Source organism: Electrophorus electricus, chromosome 22 (assembly GCF_041902795.1).
Source record: "Electrophorus electricus isolate QZ-2024a chromosome 22, ASM4190279v1, whole genome shotgun sequence".
NCBI classification, from domain to species: Eukaryota; Metazoa; Chordata; class Actinopteri; order Gymnotiformes; family Gymnotidae; genus Electrophorus; species Electrophorus electricus.
The window spans coordinates 3,692,501-3,711,020 of NC_137518.1; the positions used below are offsets into that span (position 1 = coordinate 3,692,501).

An 18,520-nucleotide genomic window follows, 5' to 3' on the forward strand; every position below is an offset into this window, starting at 1 on the left:
TCAAGATGCCGGTCTTGTAACAGGTGACATGTGTACACGCTACTGACTACTGTGAGATACGGGAATAAAAAAAATTTGATGTATAATGGCAAAAAAAAAAGCAATATAAACACAGATGGTTAAAGAGTGTCATTTGAATGGTGCAGTCTTTGAGAAATGTGAGAGAATGTGAGTGGTTATATAACACAGCATACACCACGGAGGGTCAGGGAGCGTTATTTGGGAGGTGGGAGGTGTAAAAGGCTGCTGCGAACCTTGCAGGCTGAGAGCTCCGGCAGCGTACCACAGGCTGTGCGACAGAGTGAAGGGGCTGCCTCCCGCTTCGGGCTGGCTCCACTCACCCGGGCTCAGTCTGAACACATGGCAGCAAGCACAGAATCAGACACGCAGACGGACGCCGAGCCGAGCCGCCGCGAGTGCACTGCGTAGACGTTCCTTGCACCAACGCACACGTGACTCGGTGATGCGGAAGAGGTGAGGGTTGTCATCCGATTTTTAACTCACTTCGCACACTGACGCGTATGTACTGTAAACATATATACTGTTACTCATCTTGCTTAGCCCCCCGTTGTATGTTCATTCCTAACGTTACTAAGTTCATGCAGTTAATAGTGCTGCGATCCCCTAAACCTGCCCCGGCCACACAGCATCACCGAGCCAGGAGGGCGAAACCAGCTTCCCCCTGCACACGTGCAGCCAGCCACTACCTCTAACTCTCTGGATGGCTCAGAGAGCAAAGAGCTCAGAGGTGCGTCACCTGGCCACGAGACAGATGCTGACAGCAGTGATGAGGTAAGCAACAAGGACGCCGAACCAGGTCTCCGCTGAGAAAGGGCGCAGGAAGTCGAAGCAGGCCGAGCCGTCGGAAACGATGTCCCTGCGCAGCAGGATACTGATGCCGGTCTGCATGTAAGGCTTGGTCATGCCCACCACTCTCTCTCTGGCCGCGGTCAGCGTGAGCGGGGCTATGGCCAGGTCAGCCTCCTGGACAGCAGAATCACCGAGACATCAGCCAACGGCCACGATACCGAGCCAGGCGGTAGCGTACGGATGAGGGAAGATCGCCTCCTTGGCCTCTCCACTCACCCCTCGGAGCACCTCGCCGATCATGCCGTTCCAGTGACCGCTCTCGTCCATGCGGCCGTAGGAACCGTCCTTCACCAGGTGGACTTTGTACTTGAAGCCCAGTTTCTTGGCTAGTTCAGACAGCAGGTCCATGCAGTAACCCTCCAGCTGAGAGCCCTTGCTCATCGTGTACGGGTCTTGCTAAATGAAACAAAACATGCAGCGTGCCATGATATCAACCAACTGTGAGACATAAAAAAAAGAGAGAGATTTGTGTAAATAATCATACAACTTCTAAACTTTAACTCCTCACCTTTATGGTAGTTACTTTTAGCTCAGACTTTGCTGGAATGGAAAACACACACACACGCACCGAGTAAATCCAGGCATGAAACGCCTTTTTGCGTTGATTCAGAGCATCGGCTTATAACACAGACACACACAATTCAAAACTGACAGGAGGTGAACGCAATAACATTGTACAAGGTTGAACTAAGCCCAAAATCATTTAAGCAAACAAAAGGAGAGAGAAGCAGCTCTCCTTTTCAAATCCCGGATCAGTTCGAGAAAGATTTCGTTCCGGAATGACCTCGAGGTTAAAGACCGGCAGGCTCCGCCAAAATCTCAGGGCTGCTTCCATTGATCTGCCAGTTTAGCTCAACTGTTATTTCTGACACGTTGCCAACACTTCCTGCCCCGCGCTCACACATAACTCCCCATCCCAGACCAGGCGCAGCTGGTCGACATGCTTTTTTATTCGGCTCAACGGGCCCCTTAGGCGCATCTTCCACCGGCCCACGGATCTCTGAGAGATAGCTCAGGAAGGAGAGGCGGGATGGTGCCCCTCTCGGACAGCCGGGGCTTTCCGGAGCGAGGGGGATCCGGTGGCTTCCTCCCGCCTCTTCGGCACACTTGGGGAACACGACCCGTCCGCCTGGATCGACTGTGACTAATTCCAGCTGCTATTGTTATTTAGCGGATCACAAAAGCCGAGTGGTTGGGGGTGACAGGGCAGTGGAAGCATGTGAAAAGCTCGGATTTAGGCACAGACCCTGGAGCTCTGTCAGCTCCTCCGAGTGTGCTCGACACACATCAGCTCCTCCTATTCAAGATATGACAGCCAGCCGGCTGGTGTAATGCTCCATCCCTGCTTGGCTAGCCTTAAACACTAGGCCTCTTGTTTTAGAGCTTTCAATTGATTTATAGCCATTTTATTATTATTAGATTTCTTTTTATCATGAATGTGTCCACTGGCTGGCTTCCTCTCTATCAAGCCAAGCAGGATGTAGTCACCAGCTTTGATGCTGCTTCCAGCTGGTAGCTGGGCTGTTTTTATTATATGACAAGCCTGTGAAATTTTGGCATCTCCAGCAGGGAGCCTGACACAGACATGCTTGCAGCCACTCTGCTACTGAAGCTCCACAGAGATGCCTGCAGACAGACTAGCGTCGATGTTAGGTTCAGGCGACTGGAGGAAGGCTAAGCGAAAAAACACGATAAACACACATCTGGGGCACAAACAGTGAACGCAAGGAATAAAGAATAATATGACTTCTGTGCTATTGTTCTGGATAATAAGAGTTTTGCTCTACTGTAAAAAAAACAAAAACAAAAAAAACGCTAGAACCTTATTACACGAGAAATTACAGTGTGAGCACGACATTATAACTCAGACTCCTTAAATCAGTGGGTATTGCATGGGAGCTTTACCCGCACGGCAGGGATGTGAGAGCAATAGGATTAGAGAAGAGGCAGCCAGGATCAATCCGAAGGGAGTCCCCATACTGTTACCTCACCTGAAACACACCACAAGAGATATTACGTTTGTTCCAGAGTTTCTACAATAATTCAGTCATGCAAAAAATTATTTTTACCCTTATCCGACAATGCGCATGCAGACATATTTCATACGTTTCAGACGAGTACTGTTACTTATTTACTGTTCATTTACTTCAAACATTTCTTCTGAGAAATGAACCTTGTTGAGCAGTCAAGCTCCAATATCAGCGGACAGAATATGCATGTCTTTACACAAAATGAACGATTGCATACAATAAGAGAAAACGAACAGGCTACTGTGAGCAGTCGTGTAACAGAAACTCACACACACACACACACACACACACACACACACACACACTCCCAAACTCTTACCAGCAGCAGCAGGGCAAGACTGCACAGACTGAAGGCAGCACACAGGATGACAACAGTGGACAAGGGCGTTACGACTGGGAAAAAGCCAATGGTTTCTGAGGGGTGGACTAAACCCCCCCATATACAAAATGAGAACGGAACGGGCGAAAGTTCTAGATCTGAGAGACAGCCTAGCTTTGTAATTCTGATGTTTTTGCACTTTTTTAAAAATGACCAAAGCTGACCAATTCAGACAATTGTGAAACTAATGTTTATATGAAGACGAATAAATATATTCTACCCACAATCAATGCTGAATTAATTTAGCACACAAGTACTTATTTGAAATGGCTACTTAAAACTAATTAACTAACTAGACCTACATTAGCAATGACCCTGAATTATTAATAAATTGCACATTACAATTACATACAAATATTCTGAAGGCAGTGGTAGCAGTGGTTAAGGTACTTGACTTGGAAGGTTGCAGGTCAAGCCCCACCACTGCCAAGTTGTATGCATTCATAATTGTGAGTTGCTTTGGATAAAAGCGTCAGCTAAATCCCATAAATGTAAATATACATCCACATCATTATGTTATGATATAAATGTGCCACATGGTTCATTTTCATCTGCAGTGTCTTGGCAGGCTGATGTTAAAGCCTCACAAAGCAGCACTAAAGCACAAGAACACGCGTGGCACAAAACACAAACACCAAACCACTCAGCACAAGAGAAACAAAGGCATGATATAATAGTGTTGGTAACTTTTAATGACTTTAAAAATAATAAGAAATGAATGCTTGTCAGACCTCTATTATTGGAGGTTATTTTTATTATTTTTAAACACCATGGCGGGGATTCAACGGCATAATTAAATATTTGCTTCATCGGTTGTTGGGGACGTGAACTCGAAGCGCGCAAACACCACGGAGAAGTTCCACCCGTTGCTTTTCTCTCCGCGAACCACCTTCATTGGCTTCCGGATCCACCGATGCCACCCGGACCGCCGGCTCAGCCAATCACGGCCCAGTGCGAACGACGCGAGCGGTAACTCTGAACCCAAACGCCGTGGGTTCGTGTTTTTTTTTTCCCCTCCTTTAGGGGCGTATTTTTCTTGCCAATTTTAATTACAAACCAAACCTTCAATGCACACCGCGCAATAATGTTACGTGCATTTTCGAGACGAACATGGACCTCGCCAAGGTGATAACACTGCACAAGCGGCCCCGGGAATGACGCTTAGAGACGTTTTCATAAGAAGTCGCGTCGACGGACGGCTGAGGAGGGCTAGCGCTAGCCGCCGTGCTAACCACCGAACAGTACGCCGCCGTCGTCCCCGAGTATGACCGGCGTGCCTACTCGCAGCCGGTGATCAATAAACGGTGAGTTGTCCCCCCCCCCCCCCGTTTCGATGGCAGTGTTTCGTGCGAGTTGCTGATTTCGCCGGACTCTTTAACCCAACAGTGCCGCAGTGAGGGAGCTCAAACATGGCTCGTTATCACAGCCTTTACTGGACACAGGCGGCGCGATACGGGCTTTTTGTCGACGCGCACGGCGGGGCGTAGATATGAATTACATAAGAACATCGGCATTGAGGGGTTATTTGTCGTTGTTTTTCCCCGTCCGGACCGTTAAACGCGGCGTGTGCGAGTTCGTTATCGGTGGAAACGGTCAGGGTCGGCGCCGTTAAAATGGCTGACTGCTGCCCTGTCAGGTATTTAGCGCTCTGCAACCGAACTACGTCAAACGGCGAGGAGACGGCGCCACGCCGGGATTGGCTTGGACGAGTCACGTGGGTTTTATGTGACCGCTGATTGGATGGGTTTATAATTCTATTGCTAAGACTACTGAGTGAGGGACCCGCTGAATCCCTCAGATTTTCTGCATCTTAGTGGTAAAATTGTGCAACATTTTTATGCTTTTTATGCTTTAATATTTGTCCTTCCTGTAAATAAGTGCATTGTACACGTCAGAGAAAGTGCTTAAAGCATTTAGAGTCCTGTAAGCCGTTCCTTTTGCAGGAAGTCCATGTTCACCTGTTCAACAGTCACTTTTACTGTCCTTTTTTTAAAGGTATAAAATAAGAGATTTCAAATGAGGAAGCTACGACGGCGCGGTGGCCAGTCTGGTTACTGCAGGGGCAGGGGTCGGGGCAGGGGCGGTGCCTCCGGCCTCGCCGACCTGGACACACTCTTTCGCCCTCCCTCTCCTTATCGACTGAACTTCTCGGTGACGCGAGACACGCTGACGTACGCCCAGTCTCAGAAGATGGTGGAGGTGGAGCTGGAGGGCCGGCTCCACCGTCTCAACATCTCCGACCCGCTGGCCGTCGTGACGGAGGACGAGATGCTCGCGCAGGAGGTGGCGGAGCGCAACAGCAACAAAGAAAATAGCCGGCGCGTGCCGAGCCGCGCTCGCCATGGCAACACGCCCTCAGCGACCAAGACCAGGAGGAGGGACGGGAAGCACGGGGGCGGCAGGAGCAGACGCGCTGCCCCCCACCACTGCTCCCCCGCTCGCCGGGGATCCTCCCACCAGCACGGTCAGCTCGACGGCAGCCTGCCCAAGCCCACCTTCCGCCGGCTGGACGGCTTCGTGGCCTCCGAAGCCCCGCCCCTTCCCGTGGCCTACTACCGCTACGTGGAAAGGTCGTGCGAGGAGCTGGAGACAGAGGCGGAGTACGACATGGATGAGGAGGACATGGCGTGGCTGGAGATGGTGAACCAGAAGCGCGTGCACGACGGGCACGCGTCGGTCCTGCCCGATACCTTCGAACTCCTGATCGACAGGCTGGAGAGGGAGTCCATTCTGGAATCTCGGAGCCAGGCGCTGTCCCAGAGTACCGTGGATGAGGACGCTTACTGCTGCGTGTGCCTGGATGATGAGTGCCTCAACAGCAACGTCATCCTCTTCTGCGACATGTGCAACCTGGCAGTGCACCAGGAATGCTATGGTGTGCCCTACATCCCGGAGGGCCAGTGGCTGTGCCGACGCTGCCTGCAGTCGCCCTCCCGTCCTGTGGACTGCGTCCTCTGCCCCAACCGTGGCGGTGCCTTCAAACAGACCAGCGACGGCCGCTGGGCACACGTTGTCTGTGCCATCTGGATCCCCGAAGTGTGTTTCGCCAACACGGTCTTCCTGGAGCCGGTAGAAGGCGTGGGCAACATCCCCCCGGCCAGGTGGAAACTCACCTGCTACCTGTGCAAGCAGAGGGGGAGGGGTGCGTCCATCCAGTGCCACAAGGCCAACTGCTACCGGGCGTTCCACGTCACCTGCGCCCAGCGAGCCGGCCTGTTCATGAAGATCGATCCCGTCCGCGAGACGGGCGCCAACGGCACCACATTCGCCGTGAAGAAGACGGCGTTCTGCGGGAACCACTCGCCCCCGGGCCTGGAGGCAGGGGGCACGAAGGATGGGGACAGAAGCTTCGTTGGAGGTCGAGGTAACCGAGGTCAAAGGTCATACACCCTAGGCCCTGCTCCACAGCAGAACCAACGGGGCAAAAAGGGCTCGGCCGCGCCGCAGAACAAGAAGACCAGGAAGAGTGCAGACGGCGTGTCGCGCAAGACCGGAATACCGCTTCTCCTTGTTCCCCAGATCCCCTCTTATAGGCAGGTCACCCTTCCTGTTGCACACACCCAAATTAAAACAGCGCAGTAAAACATCCCGATAAAACGTCCCAGTAAATCATTCACAGCGCAGATGTGGCAGTTGTCTAAAAACAAGAAGTGGTGTAAATGTATTCTCTATGTACAGAGATATATGAACGGAAAGGAGGAGGGTGTTGAGGAGGTGTTCGGGTGGGGTGAAGTGATGACAGATTTGCGCTGTGTGTTTTCCTTGACAGGCTTAATAAGATCTGCACCGGTGTGTCCGTGCAGAGGAAGAACCAGTTCATGCAGCGGCTTCATAACTACTGGCTCCTGAAACGTCACTCCCGTAACGGCGTCCCTCTTATCCGCCGCCTCCACGCCGGCCCGCACACGCCCAAGGCCGAGCAGGTCTGCCCGCCTTCCCCGGCCGCCGGCGTTCAGTCAGCGCGGCCGCATCGGTGCCGCGCCTCTGCCTGACGCTGTGTTCGTTTCAGATGGAGCCAGACGCCAGGGTGCAGGCGGTCAGGGCGGAGCTGAAGTACTGGCAGAAGCTGCGGCAGGACCTGGAGAAAGCGCGCCTCCTGATCGAGCTCATTAGGAAGCGGGAGAGGCTAAAACGAGAGCAGGTGAGGGAGGGAGGAAGGGAGGGAGGGAGGAACAGCAGTCTTGCACTCACACGCACTCTTAATGGAGCTAATGTCCAACTCATTCCACTCTCAGTCCATTTTTATTGCTTATGTGTGGGAGAAAAGCGTTGCTTACTTAAAGAAGTTACTTAAAGATGCAGTGATTGGAATGGCTCCATTCTAATCCTACCCTTCTCTCTCCTCTCCTCTCCTCCCTTTCTCCTCTTCTCCCCTTTCCTCTCCCCTCCTCCCCTCTCTCAGCTGAAACTCCAGCAGGCAGCTCTGGAGGTCCAGCTCACTCCGGCCTTGGTGGTCCTGCGCTCCACCCTGCAGCAGCTGCAGGACAAAGACACCGCCTGCATCTTCACCACACCGGTCAACCTGAAGGAGGTGACACACGCACGCACGCACGCACACACACACACACACACGTGCACGCACACACCCAGTCACACACCTGCATCTTCACCACACCTGTCAACCTGAAGGAGGTGACAGCCCCACACACACACACACACGCACGCACGCACACACCCAGCCACACACCTGCATCTTCACCACACCTGTCAGCCTGAAGGAGGTAACACACACACACACACACACACACACACACACACACACACACACCTAGCCCCACACACCAGCATCTTCTGTTTTACGTAACGCCTCTTTGTGGTGAATTGGCCAATTCACAGGCAACAAAACATCAAACCTAAAGCTGTGGTGTCATCGAAGGACTCTCCGCTCCCCTGAAACCGGCTAGATCGTTTTCATGTACAGCTGCTCACGTGTCTCCTCCTCTGCCGTAGGTTCCGGATTATCTGGAGTTTGTTTCTGAGCCCATGGATTTCTCCACCATGCGCGAGAAGCTGGAAGCGCAGAAGTACTGCTCTGTGGCGGACCTGGAGGCTGACTTCAACCTCATGGTCTCCAACTGCCTGAGGTACAACTCCAGCGACACGGTGTTCCACAGGGCGGCCCTGCAGCTGCGGCAGGTAGGGGGCGCCATCCTGCGACGGGCCCAGCGCCAGGCTCTCAGCGCAGGCTTGGACCCCACCACTGGCATGCACGTTCCAGACTCGGCAGGCAAAGCCAATCCCAGCAAGTCCTGCTGGGACGAGGGTGAGTACTGAGGGGCGGTGGGAGAATCTATAACAGGGTTTCTCGGCCTAGTCAGATTTTCTATATGCATCTCTCGTATATCTGTTCTAGGTGTTTGGCGTTCGTATATCTGTTCTAGGTGTTTGGCGTTCGTATATCTGTTCTAGGTGTTTGGCGTGCGTATATCTGTTCTAGGTGTTTGGCGTTCGTATATCTGTTCTAGGTGTTTGGCGTTCTCTTAGATTTTTATTTCTTTAAAAAAAAAATTGTAAGGCCCTGGTTAAAAGCCGGCATGTTTCTCTAGAGTGTTGGAGCCGTTTGTTCAACAGCGTCTCTCACCGGCGCGTGCCGCTTTTGAGGCACTCGGCCAGCAGGTGTCAGTATTGCCTTCCTCGTCTCCGTGCAGTGGACATGCTTTTGGACCCTGAGAACCGAGCTCACATGTCTCGAGAGGACCAGCTGAAGGAGCTTCTGGACAAGCTGGACACGGTGACGTCCATGCGCACGAGCGGCGGACGCACCAAACGCATGCGGATGCTCCGGAGAGAGATCAACAGCCTCCGGCACAAGCTCAGCCGCCAGCGGCGCAACTCACGCCTGCTAAAATGCAACATCGGGGAGGAGGAGGAGGGTGAGGGGGAAGGCCACGGCGACAAAATGAACTACGCAACAACCATTGCAGGTGCTCCGAGCTGTTAAAGTCCTTATTATCCTTAAATGGTCACTTATTATTTGTTTATAACTTTCGTCTTCTGTCCTGCGTTACTTCCGAGGACGTGCTGGTTTCACTTCAAGCTGATTGACTGTGTGTGTGTGTGGTTTTGTTTTTGTTTTTTTTCTTCTTTTTTTAGAGTCTAGAAAATCCACATCTCAGAAACCTCAAGAGTCCGCGAGTCTGACCTCCTCTCCTTTACCTGGGGATGCACCTCCCAGTGCTCCCATCTTCTGCCTGGAGACAGGAGGCACGACCACTCCGGGCCAGACCAGCAAAAGGCAGCGGAGCAAGGCCAGGAGCAGGGCGGGAGCGGGAGGTCCAGCGGAAGCTCCCGGACAGACGGCAGTAGGAGATGCTAACCTCCAGGAGAAGGAGCAGCCAGCCCTGGCCGTCTGCCTGCTTGATGCGCACGTGGATGGAGTCCCGTCTCCGGAGAGCTCCACCTCCCCACCCGGGCAGGGTGTGGGCCGCCGCACCGCCGTCCTCTTCAAGAAAGCGAGAAACGGGGCCCGGCCGTCTAAGAGCAAGCCCGCTCCGGTCCTGAACGGAGTCGGCGCCGAGGACGTGGCAGAAAAGCTGCCCGCGCCGAGCTCCGAGCAGAGCATGCCGTCGGGGCCGCCCAGTCCGGAGTCCCCCTCCCCCTCTGCCCAGCGTCTGCCCTCCGGAATGGCCAGCGCTAGCTCCAACAGTAAGGGAGAGAATTCCCACTCCCCATCCGACGAGAACGGTAAAGGAATTTCCCACTCATGTGCCGTCGGTTTACTAAACCAGCTATTTCCGACCGGTGTGGCCTGTTCGGGACTCTTCTGTGGCTGAGTGCTGTTTTATTTCAGGCCTGACAGATGGTGTGAAGAATCAGAGAGATGGCTCACCAGACCCTGAGACGACGATTCCTACTTCCCAAAACCTCAGGTAAGGACAAAGGCGCCGATTTCTATACTATAATCGCCTTTGGCTGTCCCGTTTTTTAAAAAAACTCTCTCTTTGCTACTTTTCCAATGATTAGTCCCTCGCCTCCCAAACGCAGTCGAGGTAAACCAGCACTAAGCAAAGCCCTGGCGGTGGAGGAGGAAAGGACCGAGCCTGATCCAGGTGCGGACATGTATAAGGAAAGCCTCGGGAAATCCGACTAAAACCTTAAGGCCTAGTTCCCAGTTCCAGTCTGGTTGCTCAGAGGTTCGTCTTCTGTCCAGGCGGGAGCGGTTCCCAGAAGGAGGACGACCTGGAGCCTCTCAGCTTGGTTTGGGCTAAATGCAGAGGGTATCCGTCCTATCCCGCTATGGTGAGCCTGAGTGTGACACCCTCCTTCAGCGAGTCACTTTAAATACCTCCTCATTTATTCACCAATGTCGGTTCTTCCCAGACGGTAGACCCGGACATGCCTAAAGAGGGAATCCTTCACAACGGCATTCCGATTCCTGTGCCCCCAGAAGACGTGCTGAGGCTGGGCGAACGCAGGCAGACCGAGGCCGAGGACAAACTCTTCCTCGTGCTGTTTTTCGACACGAAGAGAACCTGGTGAGAGAGACCACCGAGAAGACACATGGTCATGGCAAAGTCCACGCAAACCCACCAGAAAACACACACACACCACACACACAGCAATGTAAGCTGCACACGCACCCCAGGAACAGCACACAGGCTCACATGCTGCGTTGGTATGAACTGTGTGTGTGTGTGTGTGTGTGTGTGTGAGAGAGAGAGAGAGTCAGCGGCAGTCTCTGGGAAGGCCCTTCTAGATTCAAGTTGGTTTGTTTGCATTATTCTACTTAACATTTAAAAGCAAACGGTGGATTGACTGATCACATTCATCTTGGATGACACTGCACTAAACCCAGTAAAATCTGATCCTGTAATCGAGCCGTGTGGTAACTGGCACAGTTTAGCAATGAAGAACACTTTAGTGTGGTAAGAGGAGTGGTTTTGTGGTTTTATTTGTTTATTGAGGTGGGCTGCTTTTGTTGGTTTTTTTCCCTTCTTTGTGTCAGTGGCATTCAAATAATTTATGGAATCATTCTTTTGCTAAAGCGCTGTCACTTATGTAAATTCATGCTTAAACCAATAAACGTTCATTTAAAAACAAAAGCAAACAGCCAACTTTGGAATCTTTATTTAATTATTATTTTTGCTGTTGGTGTTTGTTTGATGAATGCGGCTTTTAGTCAGAGCTGGAATTCTGTCCTGCCTCTCCTGCGCTCCTCTTCCCTCACGCGCTTCTCCCTCTGTTCCCGACCCGCAGGCAGTGGCTGCCACAAGATAAGCTCCATCCGATGGGAATCGACGACACCGTGGACAAGCTCCGCCTGCTGGAAGGCAAGAAGCCGAACGTACGGAAATCCGTGCATGTGGCGTACGAGCGGGCAATGACGCACCTCAGCCACGTGCGGGAAAACGCCAACTTCAGCCCGTCCCCTTTCATCTGAGGCACAGCGTGGGAGAGCCAGACGCGCTAGCACAGAGGAACAGGATTACTGAGCATAACACGAAATCTGCTTATTTTATACCGATTCCAAATCCTCGTTTAAATACTTTTAAGCTAATTTATAGAAAGATTTTTTTTATTCTACGTCTGTCAACATCACTGTCGTTAACGGTCCTTCTTTTTTCTACTGAGGAAATGGAGGCACAAACATTAAAAGACGCAATGCAACATGTTCAGTTAGTTTGACGAAACATGAGATCTTGTTGTGAAAGGTCAGAAAGCTTGTGACTTTTCCTTGGGTGGCATTAGTCATGTGACCTAGGGACCAAGTGAATAATTTAACACTTGCATTCATAATGCAGGCCTGTCCTAACTTAGACAAAATCAGAAAAATCAAATATTTATGAAGAGCTTTTACCAAACGGAGATTGGCAAGATGACACACGAATTTAAAAAACATGAGGTAGCTCCTTTTTGTGAAACATCTGGGTTATGGACGTGCATGTTGGAAGCTAATATTTGCGAGTGAGGTGTCCAAAGACGTTTGTATTTAAGAGACTTGGGGCTGGGTTTTCCTGGATGTGCACAGACTGCTCCGGCGTGGCCATGTCCGTGTGGTTTTGGTTGTGTGGTGTGTTGTGGACCTCATGCTGTATGGTAGAAGATGGGTGTGATTAGCATCCTTTAATAATGCATACCAAACAGCCTATTTAAATGTCGGCTGTATGCAGTAATGACTAGCTCTGCCCATACCCGATGCGCATAAATAGAGAGAGGAACGGGGCTGTAACCCTACCACTACTCCCAACCTCCCGCTCCACAGTGCCATTCTGTTGCTCACCTGATAGGGCAGGTTGCTAGCAGCACCAAGGCTGTGGGTTCGGGTTCCAGGGAGTGCGCGCACACATGCACACCGTGTCATGTACACTGATAAATTATATGTATGTTGCCCTGGATAAGAGGGTCTGCCAAACGCCGCAAACGTAACCTGACAGCAGCCGGTTCTTCACTTCAGACGTCAGCATCCCGTCATCCGGCTTCACGTCCTTGTGACGGAGCACCGAGCGTGTTGCTTGTCATGAGTGCTGTTCCGTCACGGTTACCTGCTGCTCTTTCATTTTTAATCCTGATCACGGACCTCTGGCTGCTCGGCCTATTGACAATGTATTTTACAGAGTTATTGTTTTTATGGCTCTACGCTGTCAAAATATCCCAATTTTTTTTAATTGTCAGTATATAGCAAAGTTTATTTACTAGAAGGTTTCGTACACGGGACAAATCTATAAGCACTAGATTTTGGGACAGTCCCTACTTCTGTACATATGCTTGCATGTATGTAGAACATATGCACATGTGTTTTTGAAGATTTAAAATGTAAATTTAAGTAATGCCAAGATTTGTACATTTCACTTTAATTTATATTGTGTGGTTACGGAACTGTTATTTAATAGTAATTAAAGAGATTTAATTTAACAGCATTATAATGTTCAGTATCACTGCATATATGAAACTGGTCCTTAGTCAAAAGTGGATCCTTGGATCATGCGTAGACGGTAAAACAGAAAAAAAGTGTTCAGGTTTGTTTGTTGTTTTTTTTAAAGCCTGTGAAAAACAGCAAGTTGTACCAAAAACATGTCGGAAACAGTATTTTCGCAAATGGAAATAAATACACTCTTCAGTCTGTGCTTTGTTTCAAAGGTCTCTCTTTGTTAACTATATTTTTGGATATCACAGCCTTGGGGTAGGGGGTGGGCTTTCAGGTTCCAATAGACAACATAGTGCCCAAACAGATCAACAGTAAAGGACACGTTCTTCATCAATGTAGAGGAGTTCTTCCAGCACCAGTATCGTCTGAATAAAAGTGTTAAGATCAGGCAAGACTAAAAGAAAGAGAACACAAATACCTTGCATTTCATTTTCATGCAACGTCTCCAGTAAGTGGAGAGGAAGTGCATAAAACTGCTCAGCCAGACACGAGGATGTGCCAGAACAGAAGACCGCGGAAAACGAGAGAATCACCCTGTGCCATCAATACACGCTAGCAAGGCATGTCGGACAGGCTATAAGCTCTAAGGGACAAGCAAACGCACGACAGCGACGATGTCATAAAATCAATTACGCATGACAGAGATGATGTCGCAAAATCAAGATGCATTTAAATGCACTTAAATATGAAATCAAATCATCGATCAGGGCAAGGCAGTAGTCAAGGACTCGCTTCAACCGCGTAGCGTGAAAGAAAAAGCCTGAACAAAACCCACTGCTGTATTCCACCATCTAGTGCCAAAGTAGTTGTACAAACGCCTCTCGTCGGTATTCACCAGACGGCTTCACTCAAAGCATCTTTTTAGATTTTAGACTTGTTTATGCTACGAGAGTGTTCTTTGGTCTGGGAATTGGACAATTTGGAATTGGGAATTTGGTTGCTTCTGGGAATAGTGGGTCATATCTGGTATTATATCAAATATGACTAATATTTAAATAAACTAGCAAGATAAAAAAAAAAAAAAATCATTCATACAATATTGCAGCGTGGTGCAGTTGTAGTTTTGACAATAGTGCGGTTTGTCTGACACCAGTCTGGAGGGAGAAAGTGTGTTTTTGAAGCCCTCTGCTCCGAGGAGGAAGGGAAACACCAGGACTCGCAGTAAAAGACGACAGCCGCTCGACTCAAAGACTTTCAGCACCAAGTGAAGGCCGTTTCAACCCGTTTAGTACAATTCAACAAATCCTTCTACAAACACAAGAAGAGCTTATTCAAACAGCCAGCAAGTCGTTCACAGTTTCCAGCACCGCCGTCGTCCAAAAACCCCCTCAGATTACGACTGGTTTACTGACTCTAATGTCCGTACTTACTTGTGATCTTCCGCCTTCTTGTGTCACTCCAAGCTTAAGATACTGGATTAAGAGATGCAAGTCTTTCCCAGCGTGGTGTGGGCATAAACTAGCAGTGTCCAGCCCTGCTCGTGTAAAACACAGGCAAGGTAGAGGGATGGTTGGGTGTGGGGTGGAAGGCGGTGGGGGTGAGGTGTTGGGTTTGGTGTTCGGTCAGGCCATCCTCAGGGCAGGGGCAGGAAGCCATTGTCTGCGGCGTCCATCTGAGCGCCACCCTTCCCGGCCCTGGAGCTTTTGCTGGGGTTGGGGGTGGTGGTGTACTTGGGCGGGTAGCGGATGAAGAGCCGCTCCTCCTCTTTCTTCACCCAGCGCAGCAGTTTCGTGATGGCGTTGATGGCGCAGGCCTTCGTCACGAGAGGGCTGAAGCAAGTGTACAGTTCAAACTTGCCTGTGACCTGCAGAGAGGAGATTAAACCGTTACTGTCCCATGTGGTGACTTTACGGAAACAATTAAGCATACGTATTACTCCAAAAAGTGTCAATCAGGTACTATAGAAATGATTAAAGCCGCTGCTCTGGGTTATAATTTGTCTTTTCAAACCTTATACAGTTAGCTAAATAGTCTTTGCAAGAACCGCACTATATAAAACCACAAAAATAAATCACTAATCGCTCATCACTAATCAAAACCAATGTGGAATGTGCTGTAGGTATCGGAGGCACTGTGTGACCCCCCCCTCCACCACTGTGGGTCCCGGTGCCTGATGTCCTACCCAGGCCAGCAGTGTCTCACGCTCGGCCACGTGGTAGATGAGTTTGAGTGGTCGTGAGGAGCTGTGGACGCGGCTGTGCATGTCTCTGTAGAGGTCCAGTAGCCTTGTTCTCTCCTCCGCGTTGCTGTAGGGCGCCTCCATCTCAGGACTGCAAGGCACAAGCAGACGTCATGGGCAGACAAGCGCGGGATCGGACTGCATAGGACGCCCATGCCGAGCCGGACCTCGATTCCTCTGGTTTATGCAATTTAATCCCGGATTTAAGATTCAATCCCCCCCAAGTAATGACATAGTGGAGCCTGATTCAAACAAACCTCGTGACACAGAGAATGCACTCAATGAAAACGATTCCCTCGTCATACTGACTAAATAAACAAACTCAAATCAGAAATCATGTGCCAACTTCTTTTTTTTTTTTTAAAAATTCATATGACTGATGATGCTGTCTACCTCCAGACCCAAACAGCTGCTGTTTGGAAACTCTGGTGCAACTCTGACTCGGAGGTTCAGAGGATGGCTTGGGACTCGAGAGTCAGTTAAACCAGGTGTGCTAAATCAAGGAAAACCTTCAACTCTGCAGCAGTGCAGTGACAGCACAAGTTAACAGCAAAATCCAGGCAGCGGGATCTGAGCTTGTCTTGGGGGGGGTTTAAGCTCCAACAGTGAGACCCTCAATGATGGACACTCCTGTAGCTCGCCTGGTAACATGTGGTGCTGGCACTATCAAGGCTATGGGTCTGATCCTCGGGGAGCAAACATACTACCACACTGAGAAATACTTACGGTGCTCTGGACAAGAGCGTCTGCCAGATTAAAACATAGGATAGTGTGTACACACACACAAGAAAATAAGTCTGGTTGAGATTACCTGGTGAACTGCGTTAGTTGCCGGTGGTTGTCTGGAACATCAAAGGGCTTGTACATAAAGTGGCGGAGGTCAGAGACCCCCACCTGGCTGACGCTGTAGAACTGAGCTTTGGCTATGGCACTCAGAGCATTCTGGGCTTGCATGGCCTCCTCGATCTTCCTCTTGCACTCGGCCACGGCATAGAAGGCCTCTTTGTCCGTGGAGAGGAGCAGCAGGCACACGGTGCACTCAGGCGGGTCCAGGTAGGAGATGTAGGCATAGAAGTAGCAGTCGGGGTTGAATCCGGGCAGGCAGATGGGCGTCCAGATCTCTCCCGCCTGGAAGGCCGAGGAAGCGCCGACGAGGTTGAGCAGGAGGTGGAGATCGGCCGCGTTCAGCCTGGCGTCCCCCAGCACCGTCCGCTCCTGGACGATGGTGAGAAGCTGGTTCTTGGCTATGAGGATGGAGAAGACCAGGTTGGGCGTGATGCTCTTCTGCAGGATGTGGCCGAGGGCGTCCCTGAAGGAAGACGCCACGGGGAGGCAGTGCACGGCCGACAGCAGGAAACTCGGGTCCGAGTCCACCAGGTCCAGCAGACCATCCAGGATCTTCTCGGAGCCGGCCAGCAGCCGGCGCAGGTCGTAATTCTTCTTGTTCTCGAAGATGCGCGTGATGCTGGCCTGCGTGAGCATGCTGACGATCTGGTTATAGACATAGAGCAGCTCGTCACGGAGCTGCTGCTCCGACTGCCGGCTGCTGGAGACGGACACCAGGACCAGCGGCCCCTGCTGCATGAACACCACGGTGTGCTCATCTATGGCACAGCGCCGACACACACAGGATGGGGGGGAGACCACACGATTAAATTCTAACTTTTTTGTTTGTTTCTTTATTTTTAATTTTACACTGCTTGTGCAGTGTAAAACAAACAAACAAAAAAAAACCTTAAATACTGTAACATGAACTTCATGCAGATGTCTTTAAATGCTGTGATGTTATATTTTTGCCATATTGCCCACCCTGACTGCAAACAGCACTGTTCAAACAGAGACATTAAAAAACAAAAGAAAGCCTGGTCTGGTGAGGCAGCATGAGAAACCCTTACCCGAGTAGACAGACCGAATGACGTTGTCGCCGCTCTGAACGAAGGAGACCAGAGCCATCATGACTCCCATGGTGGAAGAGAGTGCCTCCTCACTACCGTAGCGCGAGTAGATAGGTTTCCCGGCCTCGCTCAGCACAAACACGTGCTTCCGGTGCTGTCGCCAACTCTCTCCGCTTATGTCCTCCTCCCTGTGAGGAGAAGCCCTCACCGGAATGCCGTCCTCCGAGAGAGGGGAGGGTGTGCCCTCTGTGCCCACACCCTGCTCCTCCAGCTTTGCGCGGGTTAACAAGGCCACGACAAATTCGCCCGAGTTATCCTGGCCACTGTCAGTCAGGGCGCAGTCCCCAGACACTTTTCCAGAGTCACTTTCTGACATGTCAGGGCAGACGGGTTCGGTGAACTCAACAGCCTCTTCCTTTTGGACATCCGCATCAAGTACCCGCGCTTGCGCCTCTGCAGCGTTTTCCGAGGCAGTGCCTGCCCGCTGCGTGTCCGGGTACCTGTCTGGACTAGGGTCCTCTGGACAAACATCCTCTGCGTGGTGGTCTGCGTGACTTTCCGACGGGGGCGTATCATTTGGGATCGCAAAACCTGAAACGAACAATCGAATGCTTTTTCAACTCGTTTCACCAGTGCGCCTCCCATAAGGGTCCATAAGGGATCTGCAAAAGCAGAGAAACATTTCGTACCTGTCTGAGAAGGGTCTGGGTCCAGGGACGCGTCCGTCGTTTCTATTCTGTCCATCTTCGCACTCTCGTTTCCCTGTATTTACGGAAACACACTGAGCAAAAACAATGTTCCGAAAACGAAAGTCGTGGCAACGAAATCGTCATGAACTCAGGTACCTAGCAGGACTGGGCAAACACATTTCTTACATGATGGTGAACCTGCCATCCAACTACACATGCACAACATCAGTAACACATCGACTCACGACTCTGGTGTCCTTCGTGCTTCCCACCTGTCCGGAAATCCCGAGTTTATGAGTTTGTCCTGAGTAAACCTGGGACGTGTAATCCAGATTAACCCGATCCGCTTAATCCGAATAGATCTTCGCAGGCTGGTGGTTAGCCGGCTAGCTCTCCAGCTAACGTCGCCGAGAAGCACATTTAACGTCGTTATGTTTTAACGGTCGTGTCACTCTGCTTGTAAACGACCCCACTGTCTAGCGCAGTCATGTTTAACACAGGTGAGGTCGCCCAAACACATAAGCGCTTCCATTAAACTACCCTGCCGGTCTCTTAGCCAGGGAGGTTTTAAACACAGCAACGCAAACCACTTCCGGGTTTGTGACCACCTACA

At 50.9% G+C, this 18,520-nt stretch overlaps 3 protein-coding genes across 5 annotated transcripts in view; 1 reads left to right on the forward strand and 2 right to left on the reverse strand.

Annotated features, from left to right (window-relative positions):
* grik6 (glutamate receptor, ionotropic, kainate 6) overlaps positions 1–3,367 on the reverse strand; it is a 6,989-nt gene extending 3,622 nt beyond the window's left edge. The window contains exons 1-6 of the mRNA XM_027003018.3: positions 3,220–3,367; positions 2,776–2,861; positions 1,379–1,410; positions 1,087–1,266; positions 758–984; positions 255–352 (exon numbers count right to left, since the gene is read on the reverse strand). Of these exons, the coding sequence (XP_026858819.1) occupies positions 255–352; positions 758–984; positions 1,087–1,266; positions 1,379–1,410; positions 2,776–2,848 (610 nt within the window). The 5' untranslated portion in view covers positions 2,849–2,861; positions 3,220–3,367. The remainder of the gene's footprint in view (positions 1–254; positions 353–757; positions 985–1,086; positions 1,267–1,378; positions 1,411–2,775; positions 2,862–3,219) is intronic.
* A 923-nt stretch (positions 3,368–4,290) lies between these two features.
* Positions 4,291–13,343, forward strand: brpf3a (bromodomain and PHD finger containing, 3a). The gene is made up of 13 exons (XM_027003087.3): positions 4,291–4,583; positions 5,275–6,812; positions 7,049–7,202; positions 7,289–7,420; positions 7,682–7,810; positions 8,230–8,542; positions 8,928–9,203; positions 9,373–9,963; positions 10,070–10,148; positions 10,243–10,328; positions 10,430–10,518; positions 10,600–10,754; positions 11,476–13,343. The coding sequence occupies exons 2-13, from the start codon at positions 5,296–5,298 to the stop codon at positions 11,657–11,659; spliced, it is 3,705 nt and encodes a 1,234-aa protein (XP_026858888.2). The 5' UTR covers positions 4,291–4,583; positions 5,275–5,295; the 3' UTR covers positions 11,660–13,343.
* On the reverse strand, positions 13,267–18,513 carry mon1bb (MON1 secretory trafficking family member Bb). Of its 3 annotated transcripts, none has more exons than XM_027003090.3 (6): positions 18,180–18,513; positions 17,908–17,980; positions 17,219–17,809; positions 16,135–16,927; positions 15,267–15,414; positions 13,267–14,948 (listed from the first exon to the last, which is right to left on the reverse strand). In XM_027003090.3, the coding sequence occupies exons 2-6, from the start codon at positions 17,960–17,962 to the stop codon at positions 14,718–14,720; spliced, it is 1,818 nt and encodes a 605-aa protein (XP_026858891.2). In that variant the 5' UTR covers positions 17,963–17,980; positions 18,180–18,513; the 3' UTR covers positions 13,267–14,717. The 3 variants fall into 3 exon arrangements, with proteins under 3 accessions (XP_026858891.2, XP_026858889.2, XP_081561315.1); XM_027003088.3 differs by having other exon boundaries at positions 18,153–18,513; XM_081705189.1 differs by having other exon boundaries at positions 17,908–18,513.
* Positions 18,514–18,520: the final 7 nt, after the last annotated feature.